General features: G+C 44.7%; 1 protein-coding gene across 21 annotated transcripts in view; it reads left to right on the forward strand.

Moving 5' to 3' along the window:
• nrxn1a (neurexin 1a) overlaps positions 1 to 12330 on the forward strand; it is a 125310-nt gene that overhangs the window by 41725 nt on the left and 71255 nt on the right. For 13 of the 21 annotated variants that reach the window (XM_081697429.1, XM_081697431.1, XM_081697438.1 and 10 more), the window contains 3 exons: positions 9003 to 9304; positions 10372 to 10395; positions 11614 to 11775. In XM_081697429.1, coding sequence (XP_081553555.1) covers positions 9003 to 9304; positions 10372 to 10395; positions 11614 to 11775 — 488 coding nt within the window. Of the gene's footprint in view, positions 1 to 4397; positions 4445 to 9002; positions 9305 to 10371; positions 10396 to 10429; positions 11089 to 11144; positions 11168 to 11613; positions 11776 to 12330 lie in introns of those variants that run through there. The other 8 variants (XM_081697433.1, XM_081697439.1, XM_081697443.1 and 5 more) reach the window with 5 other exon arrangements.

A 12330-nucleotide genomic window follows, 5' to 3' on the forward strand; every position in this document is an offset into this window, starting at 1 on the left:
CTATTTGAGCATTAAACCTGAGACTCAGCACTCAGCGAAGATGGGGAGTGTGTGGTGAACTGATGTGTTAATCACATGTTGGAGAGTGTGTGTGTGTGTGTGTGTGTGTGTGTGTGTGTATGCGTATGTGGGAAGCTCTCTCTCACACACACACTTTGACACCGTGCGTAGCAACGTGGCATATTCTATTTTCTTTTTCTTCCATCTTGGGTTTTAAAATGGCTGCCAGTGTGGCGCTGTAGCCAGTGAGTCAGTCAGCGGTCTGAGGAGGCGAGAGGAAGGTAGGATGCAGAACCTTATGAGACAGAGAGAGACAGAGAGAGAGAGAGAGAGAGATTTAGGGAGAGGGAGGGAGAGATATAGGGAGCGGGGAATAGCAAAGAAGGATGTGTTAAGATACTGCTGTTAGACTGCTGACAAGATGGGGCTGTAGCTGTATGGATATTGCTGTGTGAGACTACACCTCTCCTGTTCCCCTCGCGCCGTGCGTGTTGATGAAAACAAGGCCGGTGCACTGATCCCAGCTTTACTGGGCCATGGACTGAAAACATTGAAAGGAATAGGATGACCATGGGGGTAGTATGGATGCTGTTCCGTTAGCAGCCTCTAGACACAGAGAGAGAGTCAGGATAGCCGTTCAGGGGCCGGCTGGCTGAAAGAGACATGCAGACAAAGAGGCACTCGCGCACGCACACGCACACACACACACACACACACACACACACACACACACACACACAGACAGAGGAGAGAGCTGAATTATATTATCATATTTAAAGGTACTAAAAATAGCATTGCAGAGAGGACACCTTTCCCCCAGCATCTGGCAGACTGCTACTTGCTGGAGTAGTTGCAAGTAGCTGGAGGTGGTGGTCCAGATTTCAGACGGCGGCACACGGATGTGGCCATGCCATCTTCTGCTCTGTGCCTTTGTGTGGGGCCTCTGCTACGTCTGTGAGCTTTATGATAACAGTAAAATCACAAGCGTTTAATAGACTCCATAATTGGTGCATTAACTCTTATGGTAAAGAGCATATACCCCACAGTCCATAAATTACTGGTTGGTACTCATAATCAGACTATGAGTTATAACACTGGCAGTGATTCCTGGGGGTTCACCCTGAACACCACCAAGTCTCCCACAAAGAAAAGCTGACATGCATTTTTATCCCATTTTCCCCCCAATTTTTGTCAACAAGCCAGATTCCACCCACCGACTAGCTAGCTTGCTCTCCACTATCATACGACAGCTACCGGCCGTGCAGGGTGTGGCGAACAGGTGCTATCCTTCTCACCCTGGGTGCAGAGCCAGGTTTGCTCCTGCGGACTTCCGGCCACGGATGGCTGTGATATCATTAGGCCCAAGTGACATGCAGTTTGATGTCATACCTGTTGTTTCAAGTCTGGCTTGCTGGAGTATAAAGCGCGGACGACAAGCTCGACGCTGTCCTCCACACATTTACAAACCACACTGCCTGAGTCTAGCCGAAGCTCGCCGTGAGCCCAGAGTCCACCGGCTCCCTGTGATGCTTGTGTGGATACAGAGTCTGTGTGACTCGATCGGTTTAGATACGAGCGAGCGCAGGCCGACTCGTGGCGCAGCGAGTGCTTGAGAAGCGCGTTGTTGCCGCGAGACCAGCAAAGCTGAGCTCTCGTCTCCTTTGTTACTTGGTATCAATACTGAGCCATGTATCCACATTCATGGCTCAGCCATTACATCAAATTACACTCAGCCAGCACAGAGCTCTTGCTTTACAAAGCTTCTCTATTTCTTTCACCGCCTGTCGGAAGCTTTTCCCATCTATCGCTCTCTCTTCTTCTGTGCGGCCTGTCTGCCCTCCCGCTTCCCTTCGCTTCTGTGCCTAACTCGCTCTCAGTTTGTTTCAATTCAGCTCTCTTTCTCTTTCTCCATCTCTTTCGCCATCTCTCTCTCTCTCTCTCTCTCTCTGTCTCTCTCTCTCTCTCACACACACACACACACACACACAGGAGGTGCTGTGAGTTCTAGTGAATTCTAGGAGCAGGGAGAGTAAGAGTTGGCAGAACATCGGGCCATATGGTAGGGCCTGGGTGAGATGCTGGTTTGATGCTCTGGAAAGGTAGCTAGTTCTGACAGCCTGGTGCATGAAGCAGGACTGCACAAAAGGTCCACATGATTTGAGATAAATAATGGTACCAAAAAAAGGAACGCAAAAAGGTATTTCCCCCCAGGGCCGGGTCCAGTGCTAGAGCCAGAGTGCGCTAAATCTTCCAGATCCTGAGATGAGGCCAGAAAACTTTTATGCAGCTCCACCGGAATATTTATGTACTGATTGCTGTGCCAGTATGGGAAAGGCAAAGACACTTAAACACTGAGCCTATACATTTTAACATGGGTTGAAAAGTTGAGCTAGAAAGGAGACCGAGGCAGAGATGCCTGCAGTAGAGCAGGTACTGTTTGTTCCTGAATGTGTGTGTGTGTGTGTGTGTGTGTGTGTGTGTGTGCCCATTTCGGATTATGTGTGCGTTTCCCTGTGTGTGACGACATGCTGGTTTGTCTTATTCTTATTCGCATGAGAAAGCCTGTACTGAGGGAGTGTGGAGGTGTGTGACAGGGGGCCCTACATTCAGCTGGGACTAGCCATGGCTTGCCACGTTGGCCCCGCCTGCCCTAACGGGTGTGGGGCCACAAGCGAGGGCCTTCTGGATCCAGCCTTAAACCGATATTCCAGCGTCACAAGAGCGGATATGAATATGTTTACCGGAGGCTTCGCTTTGCTTTGCTTCAACGCTGTGGTTTCTTAAAATAGTCCCAGAGCTGCATACACTGGCAGAACTGTGCAGACCACAAGTGTGGCTGCATCAAAGATTCTACCAGAGATAAAATAAAACATTCTCCTAATTAAGTTTCAAATCAACATTGATATCTTTTGCGTGCACACGTCTGTATGCAAGCCCATAACACGGACAGACAGCGCCTTATCTTTCCAGCTCAGATTGCACATGTTTAGTATATGTGATATTTTTCTCTTTTCTTTGTCAGCTGTATAAGCTCTCCGCTTTATGTAAAGCAGAAACACACTGAGCAGGTGAGAAACGTTACTCATTCCATGGATCAGATATAAAGGCAGAACTTGGGCCATTAACATTATTTTCTGTGTGTTTAATACAAACCTGTTTATATGCATGTTCATCTGTCATCATAAAGTGCTTGTTGCATCTCTCTATGAGAGGTGAGAAGATGCTGTTTACTGTATGGCTTTTTCTTTCCCCTTCACTACACTACAGTGCCACTGCTGTGCTTTATTTCTACTCATTTGCCGTATGGACAAAAATTTAGCTGCTGTGACACCAGGCTTCATTTAGTCTATGCAGTTAATAAACAAGCCTTGGAGAAAACTATAATGACTATGTGCCTGAGTAGCTGCCTGTGTTTGCCCATCCGTGGGACCTGTGCTAACCCTGCTCGTCACAGCACCGTAGAAACACCTCCTGCGTCTTGGTAGAGACATTAGAGATGTGTTAGCCTTCCTCTCGCTTCTGTTTGTCAGTTTCCCACCTGAGTAATGAGGACAGAAGCATTCAGCAAAATGAAAAACACCTGCCATGCACTGTGATATTAACTGGATTTTTTCATAATGCGCCAGTAATGTTCTTGCAGTTAATGTGCCAGACTGTGCTTTGATCTTTTTTGCAATCTTTGCTGTTCAGATATTGATTTATAAGGTGAGAGATAATCAGTCACCTGATAAATCAATATCAAACAATACGAATTAGTGGCCAGTCATGCGTGAAACCAGAATCTTAAAAAAAATGTTCTTTTTTTTAGAATGTCTCCAAGGGTCTCATCTATGCTAACAGTTGACACTAACATTAATAATCTGTCTCATGCAGACTGATGCAGTAGGAAGGTACAATACACTTCCCCTGTGCAATAAAAGGCTCAGTACAAATAACTGAAAAATGTTAATGCAGTCAGCCTGGTTGGAATTCTATCCATATTTTCTTCTGTCTTTAGAGCAGTGTGGTACATATCAAGTCTTACTTTAACTACACGAGGGCCTCGTTAGCAGCTGTAGAATCTCGGTGTCAGCATAACCAATGCAGCAGTCCACACTGTGTTTAATAGTATTGTTGTTGCTGTCAGTGGGCCATAGCCTGTGGTATATATTTAGCTTTGGGTAATTGCGGTGTTATTATCTGCTGCTGTTGTCACTCGCGTTGTTTTTCTTGCTGTCGTTAGACTGGGACTCTGCTGCAGCTCCCGGGCAGCCCTCATTAGCCGAGGCACTCTTCTCTCCAATGGCATCCAGGCCGGCAGGACTGGCAGGGGTTCGCGTGCCGGGTGCCACGCCGCCCTCTGGGCCATGCAACCACCCCACCATCCTTCCCTTTATACGTGCGCGCCGCGCCGCGCGCCGGGCCTCCGTCAGCGTCGGATTAAATTTAAATCCGAGGAGGCGAGGTGACTCTCTGCGCACGATTGACATGCACCCAGGCACACAGACACGTACACGCGCGCGTGCACACATACGCACAGACTTGGGTGCGCACATACGAGTGCAAATTGTTCAGGGAACTACACAGACTGAAGGTGTTGGGGATGGAGGTGTGAAGGTAGGAGAGATGCAGAGGGATGGTGATAAATGGCAAAGAGGGTGGATGTGTTATGGTGAAGAGAGAAAGATGTAAGCACAAATGCATATAACAACTGCTTACTTATTTCTCTCCATGTGCACTTCATACATTAGATACTTGTTGTCTATACTTGCCATAGCGAATACAGCAGTCTTGTCATCTAGAAACTAGGGCTAAGTGACAAGATCACAAGGCTAGCATTTCAAAATCAGACCATGCACAGTAAGGTAAGAAACAGCCTAGTGGAGGCACCTGTATCAAAGACTCAGATCTGAAGAAAGACCTTTTCGAAGAGCACCTTTCATGTAGGTCAGAACATGTCTTTTATTTATCCATATGTGAAATGATGAAGTGACTGACAACTGGGGAAAAAAAAATCCTTTTTTTTCTCTAAAAGAGACACATGGAGATATAGAGAAAGAGAAAACAGAGAGAGTTTGAGAGAAAAATCCTCTTCTATAAAGTGCACCATATCTCTGCCAGCGCTATCTCTGGGATGGAGATTTACTCAGTGTGCGCACCCCTTTCTCTGTTTATTTCTCTGTCGATCCACTTATTTATTTACTCAACCATTTGCTCGTGTGGTGAATGAGCTCCTCTGTAGTAAGCCACAGTGGTCCCGTTTGCCATGATACACCAGAACTGGACAACAGCAGGGCTCCTTCTTTCTCCAGCACTAGTGACATAGGAGGGGCAGAGCTGCTACTTGAATGAGCCAGTAAGTGATTTTTGTCCTGTGGTTTAGCCAAAGGGGAGTGCAGTTTCCCTCTGTGGGCTAGCTTGCAGCCATCAGCCGTTTATCTCTCTCCACTCCAAATCCACTCCACCGCTCCGCCAGCCCAGTGGCAGGAAGCTCATCCTCCAGACCTCGATGGTATGTAGAGGTAGGAACCTGCAAAAGAGCCTGCAAAGGATTCAGAACAAAATGTTCCGAGACTGCAAGCGCCAACCACTTTAAAACTGAATTTTAGTATGTGACAAGGAGCAAAGGACTTACCTTACTGAAGCGTGCAGACCATTAAAGGGAGTACTGCTATGACGTTAAGATGATTTAACATGCTTGCGCTGCATAGTCCTACTCAAGCAGAACTGCTTCTGACAAAATGCACCCTAAGTAAATTAGAAATACCTCTTGAATAAAAAGTAACTAATGTAAAAGTACTCTTGAGTGGAAGTACTGCTACTTAAAAAATCTGAAATTTGCAAAAGTTGCTCAAATATTCTAATTAATGCTTTCTTTCATGACTGTTTTGTCAGAAAAGAATAAGAACAAGAAAGGAAATGCTCTCATTGTACCTGTTATGACATGAAAAGAGCATAATTAAACATAGATTTTTTGTCCCAGACTACCATTTTGCATACCTCAGAACAAATGTATAGGAACATACTTCACACTTCAGTCACCTTTTATTGTTACTTGATCTGAATTATTGTGAACGTGTGGCCATGCTTGCTCAGAAACTGCTGCACTGCTTCCAAGAACAGCACCAATGGTTGGATGCAGGCTGGTAGGGTTATCATTGGTGGAGAGGTACACTGTGGTAGAGTTATCATTGGTGGATAGGTACACTCTGGTAGGGTAACATTGGTGGGTAGGTTCACTTTGGTAGGATTATCGCTGTTTCTTTTTAAAATAAAATGTGATTGGTATATGGTTTGAATGGCTTACCATTGCCAAGCATTTATTGTTTGCATTACTGTTAAAAAATATTCAATTACAATAATCAGTTGATGATTTATCATTTTGATATCAAGAAACCAAACCAATTATCCATTTTCATTCAAATTTTATTCTCTCTCCAATTCAACTCACTGTTTTTGTGGGATTATCTGAAACAGAGGTGTGGTTTTATACTTATAAATAGGGTAGGGTATCATTGGTGAATAGGTACACTCTGGTAACGTATCATTGGAGGCTAGGCACATGCTGGTAGGGTATCATTGGTAGATAGGCACACTGGTAGGGTTTCATTGGTGGAGAGGTACACTGTGGTAGGGTTATCATTGGTGGATAGGTACACTCTGGTAGGGTAACATTGGTGGGTACGTTCACTCTGGTAGGATTATCGCTGTTTCTTTTTAAAATAGAATGTGATTGGTATATTGGTATATGCATTACTGTTAAAAATATTCAGTTACAATAATCAGTTGATCATTTGTCATTTTGATATCAAGAAACCAAACCAATTATCCATTTTCATTCAAATTTTATTCTCTCTCCCATTCAACTCACTGTTTTGTGGGTGTGGGATGTAGTCTATTACCTGAAACAGAGGTGTGGTTTTATACTTAAAATATATGTAGATAATGGTACTTGAATAAATAAAGAAGACTAAATCAATGAATAGTCAAGCTTCGGCTAAAGCAATGCTAATCGGACTGTTTTTGTTATGTTGCATTTGTAGGATGCACCACAATCTGACCAATTAATAATGACATCTCTAGTGAGGTTATTTTTAGCATAATTCACTCAGCCTTCTCACTCATCCTTACCAGGGGTACTGAATATTTATTTCACATCAAGCCAACAGCTGGATGTATGCTGAAAAATTTGAAATGCGCTGTTGCCCAAAAGAAGTACAACAGCTTGTCTCCCTGTAGGTAGGGACTCCACACTGCTGTATCTTCTTCTTGACCCATATCCTGGGGCTAAAACTGTCACCTGTAGCATCTAAGTGGTAAAGAGAGCAGGGGCAATGCTGGAAACAGCCAACCATAGTGTTTCCATGGCTTAATGGAATGTGATTAATGGCTAATTGCACAATAAGGAAACCTTGCATTCCTGTTCAGTCTGCAGGTTTAATGTCGTGCTATTGGTCAGGAAGCGCTGTTAAAGTGAAGGGACTAGTCGGCAGCATGAACCCATAAGAGTGTACACAGTCCTAGTACAGAGACAGAGAGGGTATGGAGAGTTTAGACACACGCACTTGGTTATTTGTGCTCCATTTTTCTTGTCAAAATGTCACACCCGAAATGGAGCCATTTGATGAGGAGCCTGTTCCCTGAATAATGGGCTTGCTGCCATGAATGTCACATGAGCTGGAGATTGGATTTCCTGTGAGTGTGTGTGGAGTGGAGAGGAATCTGATTTAAGCACAAAGTGGAGAGATGAGAGATAGGATAGTGAAGAAATCACATTGGAGAACATCCAGATGGAACACAGATAAAGCACTCAAGATGGCTCTGCCACACTTGGCATTAGAGTGGGCTGTTTAACACTATGCTGTAGCTCTCACAAACAGAATTATTGTGTGTGTGTGTGTGTGTGTGTGTGTGTGTGTGTGTGTGAGAGAGAGAGAGAGAGAGAGAGAGAGAGCAAGCATTCATACTCTCACACAAACACACGTGTGCCTGTCTGTTGGTGTAATTCTGTGGGCAGCTTCCTGTGCAGTGTCACATTCAAGCTGAGTCAGCTCCACGGAGGAGAGGAGGAGGAGAAGCAGACACAGCCCCACCCTTAAGCCCCAGGCACTTGCCGCCTCTACTGATAAAGCTCTCTTTCTGTCTCTCTGGAGACTGCAGAGCACAGACAAGCAGCACTGTTGATACCCCTCAACATTTCCCACTTGAGAATATTCTAGATAATCCTGTTGTAAATTAGTACATTGACCTAATTGTGTTGAAAATACCAGGATTCATGGTAATTTGGATCTATTGTGTATCACGAATTGCCTATTAAGCAGATAGCCTGTCTCATTAAAAATCTTTGATATAATGGACATACTAAGTATGCTGTAACTCAGTAATTGTATTTACTGGTGTGCAACTAGTAAAAGCGATGGAGCTTCACACTGGTAGAATGGATGACTGTTGAGTTTGTGTGTGTGTGTGTGTGCACACGTGAGTGTGTGTGTGTGTGTGTGTGTGTGTGTGTGTGTGTGTGTGTGTGTGTGTGTGTGTGTGTGTGCACGTCGTATGTATGGGTAAGTGTGTCTTGACCAGGTTGTTTCCAGGTCTTGAGCTTGAACACATCGTTAGTGAGTCTCAGTGACTGATTTGGTAGAGTTGACAGAGGTGCATGACTACATTATTTATAATCATGATCAAGTACCTTGGGTTTCATTTATGAGCTGAATGACTATGATCTTTGACTCACACGTGAAGTGTGTATGTTGATGATGGCTGAGTCTCGATTACAAGTCATGAATGGTAAGTTGTTCTGCATTCGATTCACCTTACTCATGTAAGGCATAGAAAGTCTTCAGACCAAAGGGGTTGTGCTCCAGTAGACTGACAGTAAGTCCTCTCTGTTACCATGCTTATGGATGAAGCACTCTAGTCTTTATATTCTGATGAATTTTGCTTTCAATAAAAGCACCACATATCTTACCTGCCAGTTCACCTCTCCACCAATCCCCTACCCCCTTTCCCCCATGTCTTTCCAGTGAGGGAGGAATACGTGGCTACCTTCAAGGGCTCGGAGTACTTCTGCTACGACCTGTCCCCCAACCCCATCCAGAGCAGCAGCGACGAGATCACGCTCTCCTTCAAGACCCTGCAGCGCAACGGCCTCATGCTCCACACAGGCAAATCCGCCGACTACGTCAACCTGGCGTTGAAGAGCGGCGCTGTCTCACTCGTCATCAACCTGGGCTCGGGGGCCTTCGAGGCCCTCGTCGAGCCTGTCAATGGGAAATTTAATGACAATGCCTGGCATGATGTGAAGGTTACCAGGAACCTCCGTCAGGTAACCGCGCACAAAAGGCGGTGGTCAAGATCGGATAACCGCATAGCATTCATTAAAAAGCTCCGAGCTTCAAGCTACCTCTCACCATAATTTTAACAGTAGATGCTTTGATCAAGTTATTGCCACAATTATTTATCCATTGCATTAAGTTGCACTATGACAATAAATCTTTTTAATGGGCATTTACAGAAGTAGGTTAAGATTTTGAGTTTTTGAGTTCTTAATCAATTTATTGATGCAAATTCAGGAATAAAACTTGAATAACAGAATAATATTACTGGAGCAAACATAACTAAAATTAAGAACATGCATATTATGTATCTTTTAGCATTTTCAGATATGGATGTGGATGTGTTTCTAACATGAGACAAAAACTACTGGAGTAATAGCATTGTTTTGGTCACACTGATAGGATAGGATGATATATATCCACACGATATTCCATTGGATATCTGTTCTTTCTACAACAGCATCATTCTTCACCATTATATCAAAATATCAAGACAGGATATCTGGACCTAAAGTTGTCAAAGCTCTTTTTGGATTCTAAAGTCTTGGTCAAGATCTATTAGAGATATGAAGCAAGAAGCAAGATAGTCATGAACATAAAAACCAACTTTTCTGTCACTCAGTAGTAATCTTAGCCAACCAGCCACAGCAGAGACTGAAACAGTGTTGGGATTAGAATAAACTGTCTGAATTCCACAGGGACTGAAACAGTGTTGGGATTAGAGTAAACTGTCTGAATTCCACAGGGACTGAAACAGTGTTGGGATTAGAGTAGACTAAATTTCCACAGGGACTGGCCTTGGGAGAACTTTGGTGCAAATCTCTAGTCTGCTTCTCTTCTCCTTCTCTTCTTTTGCCCTTTTTAAATGTTACTAACCTGCTTTTGGGGGGAAAAAAACTAACCTCTCATCCATGGAATGTGTCATTTACTAACCGATTACCTCTTACTAACGTGCAGCGCTGATGTACTAACCTTGGCCAACAGACCATCTTTTTTGACTGAGGAACGGTGTTCTGTTCACAGTTTTAATTTCCTTTCTCCCCCCTTTTCCACAAAGCACTCAGGCATTGGACACGCTATGGTAAACAAACTACATTGTTCGGTAGATATCATTCTAATTGTTTCTTAGTTTGGGTTTGCCGTGTGTCTATTTTCCTTTTTTTGAACCGTAGACATCAGTACTAAACTAAAAAAGGGGGAAACTGCGGTTGGTACTCTTTTACGCTTACTACCCCCTCCCTGCCCAAGTCCCTATTTCTTTATCTTCTCATCCTTTCGATTTTCTCATCTGTTTATGTCCCGTCCACGTTTTATAGTTGCGCCGCTTCCCCTCCACTCCCACACCCATTCTTTTGGTTCTCATCAAACTGTCGCTCCGTCCCCGGTCTGGGCCGGCTGGCCCCGTGCCCGTCCCGCCGGTCCAGCCGGCGCCGTGGCCTTCGCTGTGCATGCGAGGGGGTAAGGGCCGCCCCTCCACTGCCGTCACGCTGCTACGGTGGCCCATTCCACACTAACGGGTGGGCCCACTCCCGCTTTTTATTCCGTCCCTCATTCTAAGCGGACAAGCTCTTGCATGCACACGCGCGCGCGCTGCTGTGGTGGTGGGTCTCGTTAGCTGCGCTCCCTGTTTGTGGCCCCTCTCGCTCCCTCGCTCTCCTTTCATTCCTGTCCAATTTAGTAACAGAGAATAATGATTCTTTTCTCCTCCTTTGTTTGCATGTGGGGAGGGAGAGCTCATGAAGCATGCTTCCATTCTCCCAGATCTGTGCCACATGTGAGGGCCTCTAATTGCCTGTGCTTCCACCTCTAACCCAGTGGCATGCCGTAGTCTTTGTTTTACATCATATGGAGACGTGAGGACATGAAAAGTGGTCACATGCACTGTACCGAAGCAACACTAACTCTTAGTACACACATCCTACTAACACCATTTTTGTGTCTGCTGACTTACCTTTGTGTTCCAGTACTGGCAATACTAACACCGAGTGAGGGCCTCTGTGCTACTCACTCTCTCAACTAACTAACCCATACTGCGGGTCTGGCAGACTAGAACCTAACACCAGAATGGAAATATCCAAAGACAAATGAGCATAGTAAAAACCTATACCCTGAAACAGACATGAAAATGGGTTCATACAAAATCAGTAGCAAGAAACCTGAGCATTTAAAACCAAATACGAAAAGCAAAAAAAAAAAACAACCGACTATCCAAATCCTTACGAGGGGGACCAAAGCCCAATATCAGCATTCAAGTTATGTGTGAGTATAGCGTGTCCTTTCCCTGTGCTTTGTTGTCTAGGTTACAATATCCGTGGATGGAATTCTCACCACCACTGGATATACACAAGAGGACTACACCATGCTAGGCTCTGATGACTTTTTCTATGTTGGGGGCAGTCCCAGTACTGCAGATCTGCCTGGATCCCCCGTTAGCAACAACTTTATGGGCTGCCTGAAGGAGGTAAACACAGCTGCCTTCCATACACATGTGACCTTGTGACCTTATACGGGACAGTATTATGCAATGTTATGAGAACAAAATTCTGAATACCACATAGGTCTCATTAGAGAGAACTACAAAAAACTTGAACTGTTGGATGTATTTATTAATGCCAGGCCTAGAGAATGTGCCCCGGTGACCTAAAATACCATAGCTTGACTTAGTTTATATTGATGTTGTATATTTCAATATTATAGAGAAATGTCAGCCTTGCAGTTGCACTGCAGAAATGAAATGTTACCCAAAATAGAACCCCACCTATTTTTGGTCTGTAAGACCCACTGAAAACCTTGGAGCAATAAGGTATCTGGCAAAGCAGGCGTTGTTCCTTAACTGATGCCTACACACACATACGCGCATGTGTGTTGCTGAGTTGGATCCTTCGTATGGTTCCTTCTTTTTATACACCAGCTGATATCAGCACTATGTTGTGTTTTCTGAGCTCTGTCCCATAGGAGGTGTCCCTGCACACATTATCGTTTAGCCACTTTCTCCGGCCTGTAAAACACTGAGCAC

This window comes from Electrophorus electricus, chromosome 15 (genome assembly GCF_041902795.1).
Source record: "Electrophorus electricus isolate QZ-2024a chromosome 15, ASM4190279v1, whole genome shotgun sequence".
Lineage (NCBI taxonomy): Eukaryota > Metazoa > Chordata > Actinopteri > Gymnotiformes > Gymnotidae > Electrophorus > Electrophorus electricus.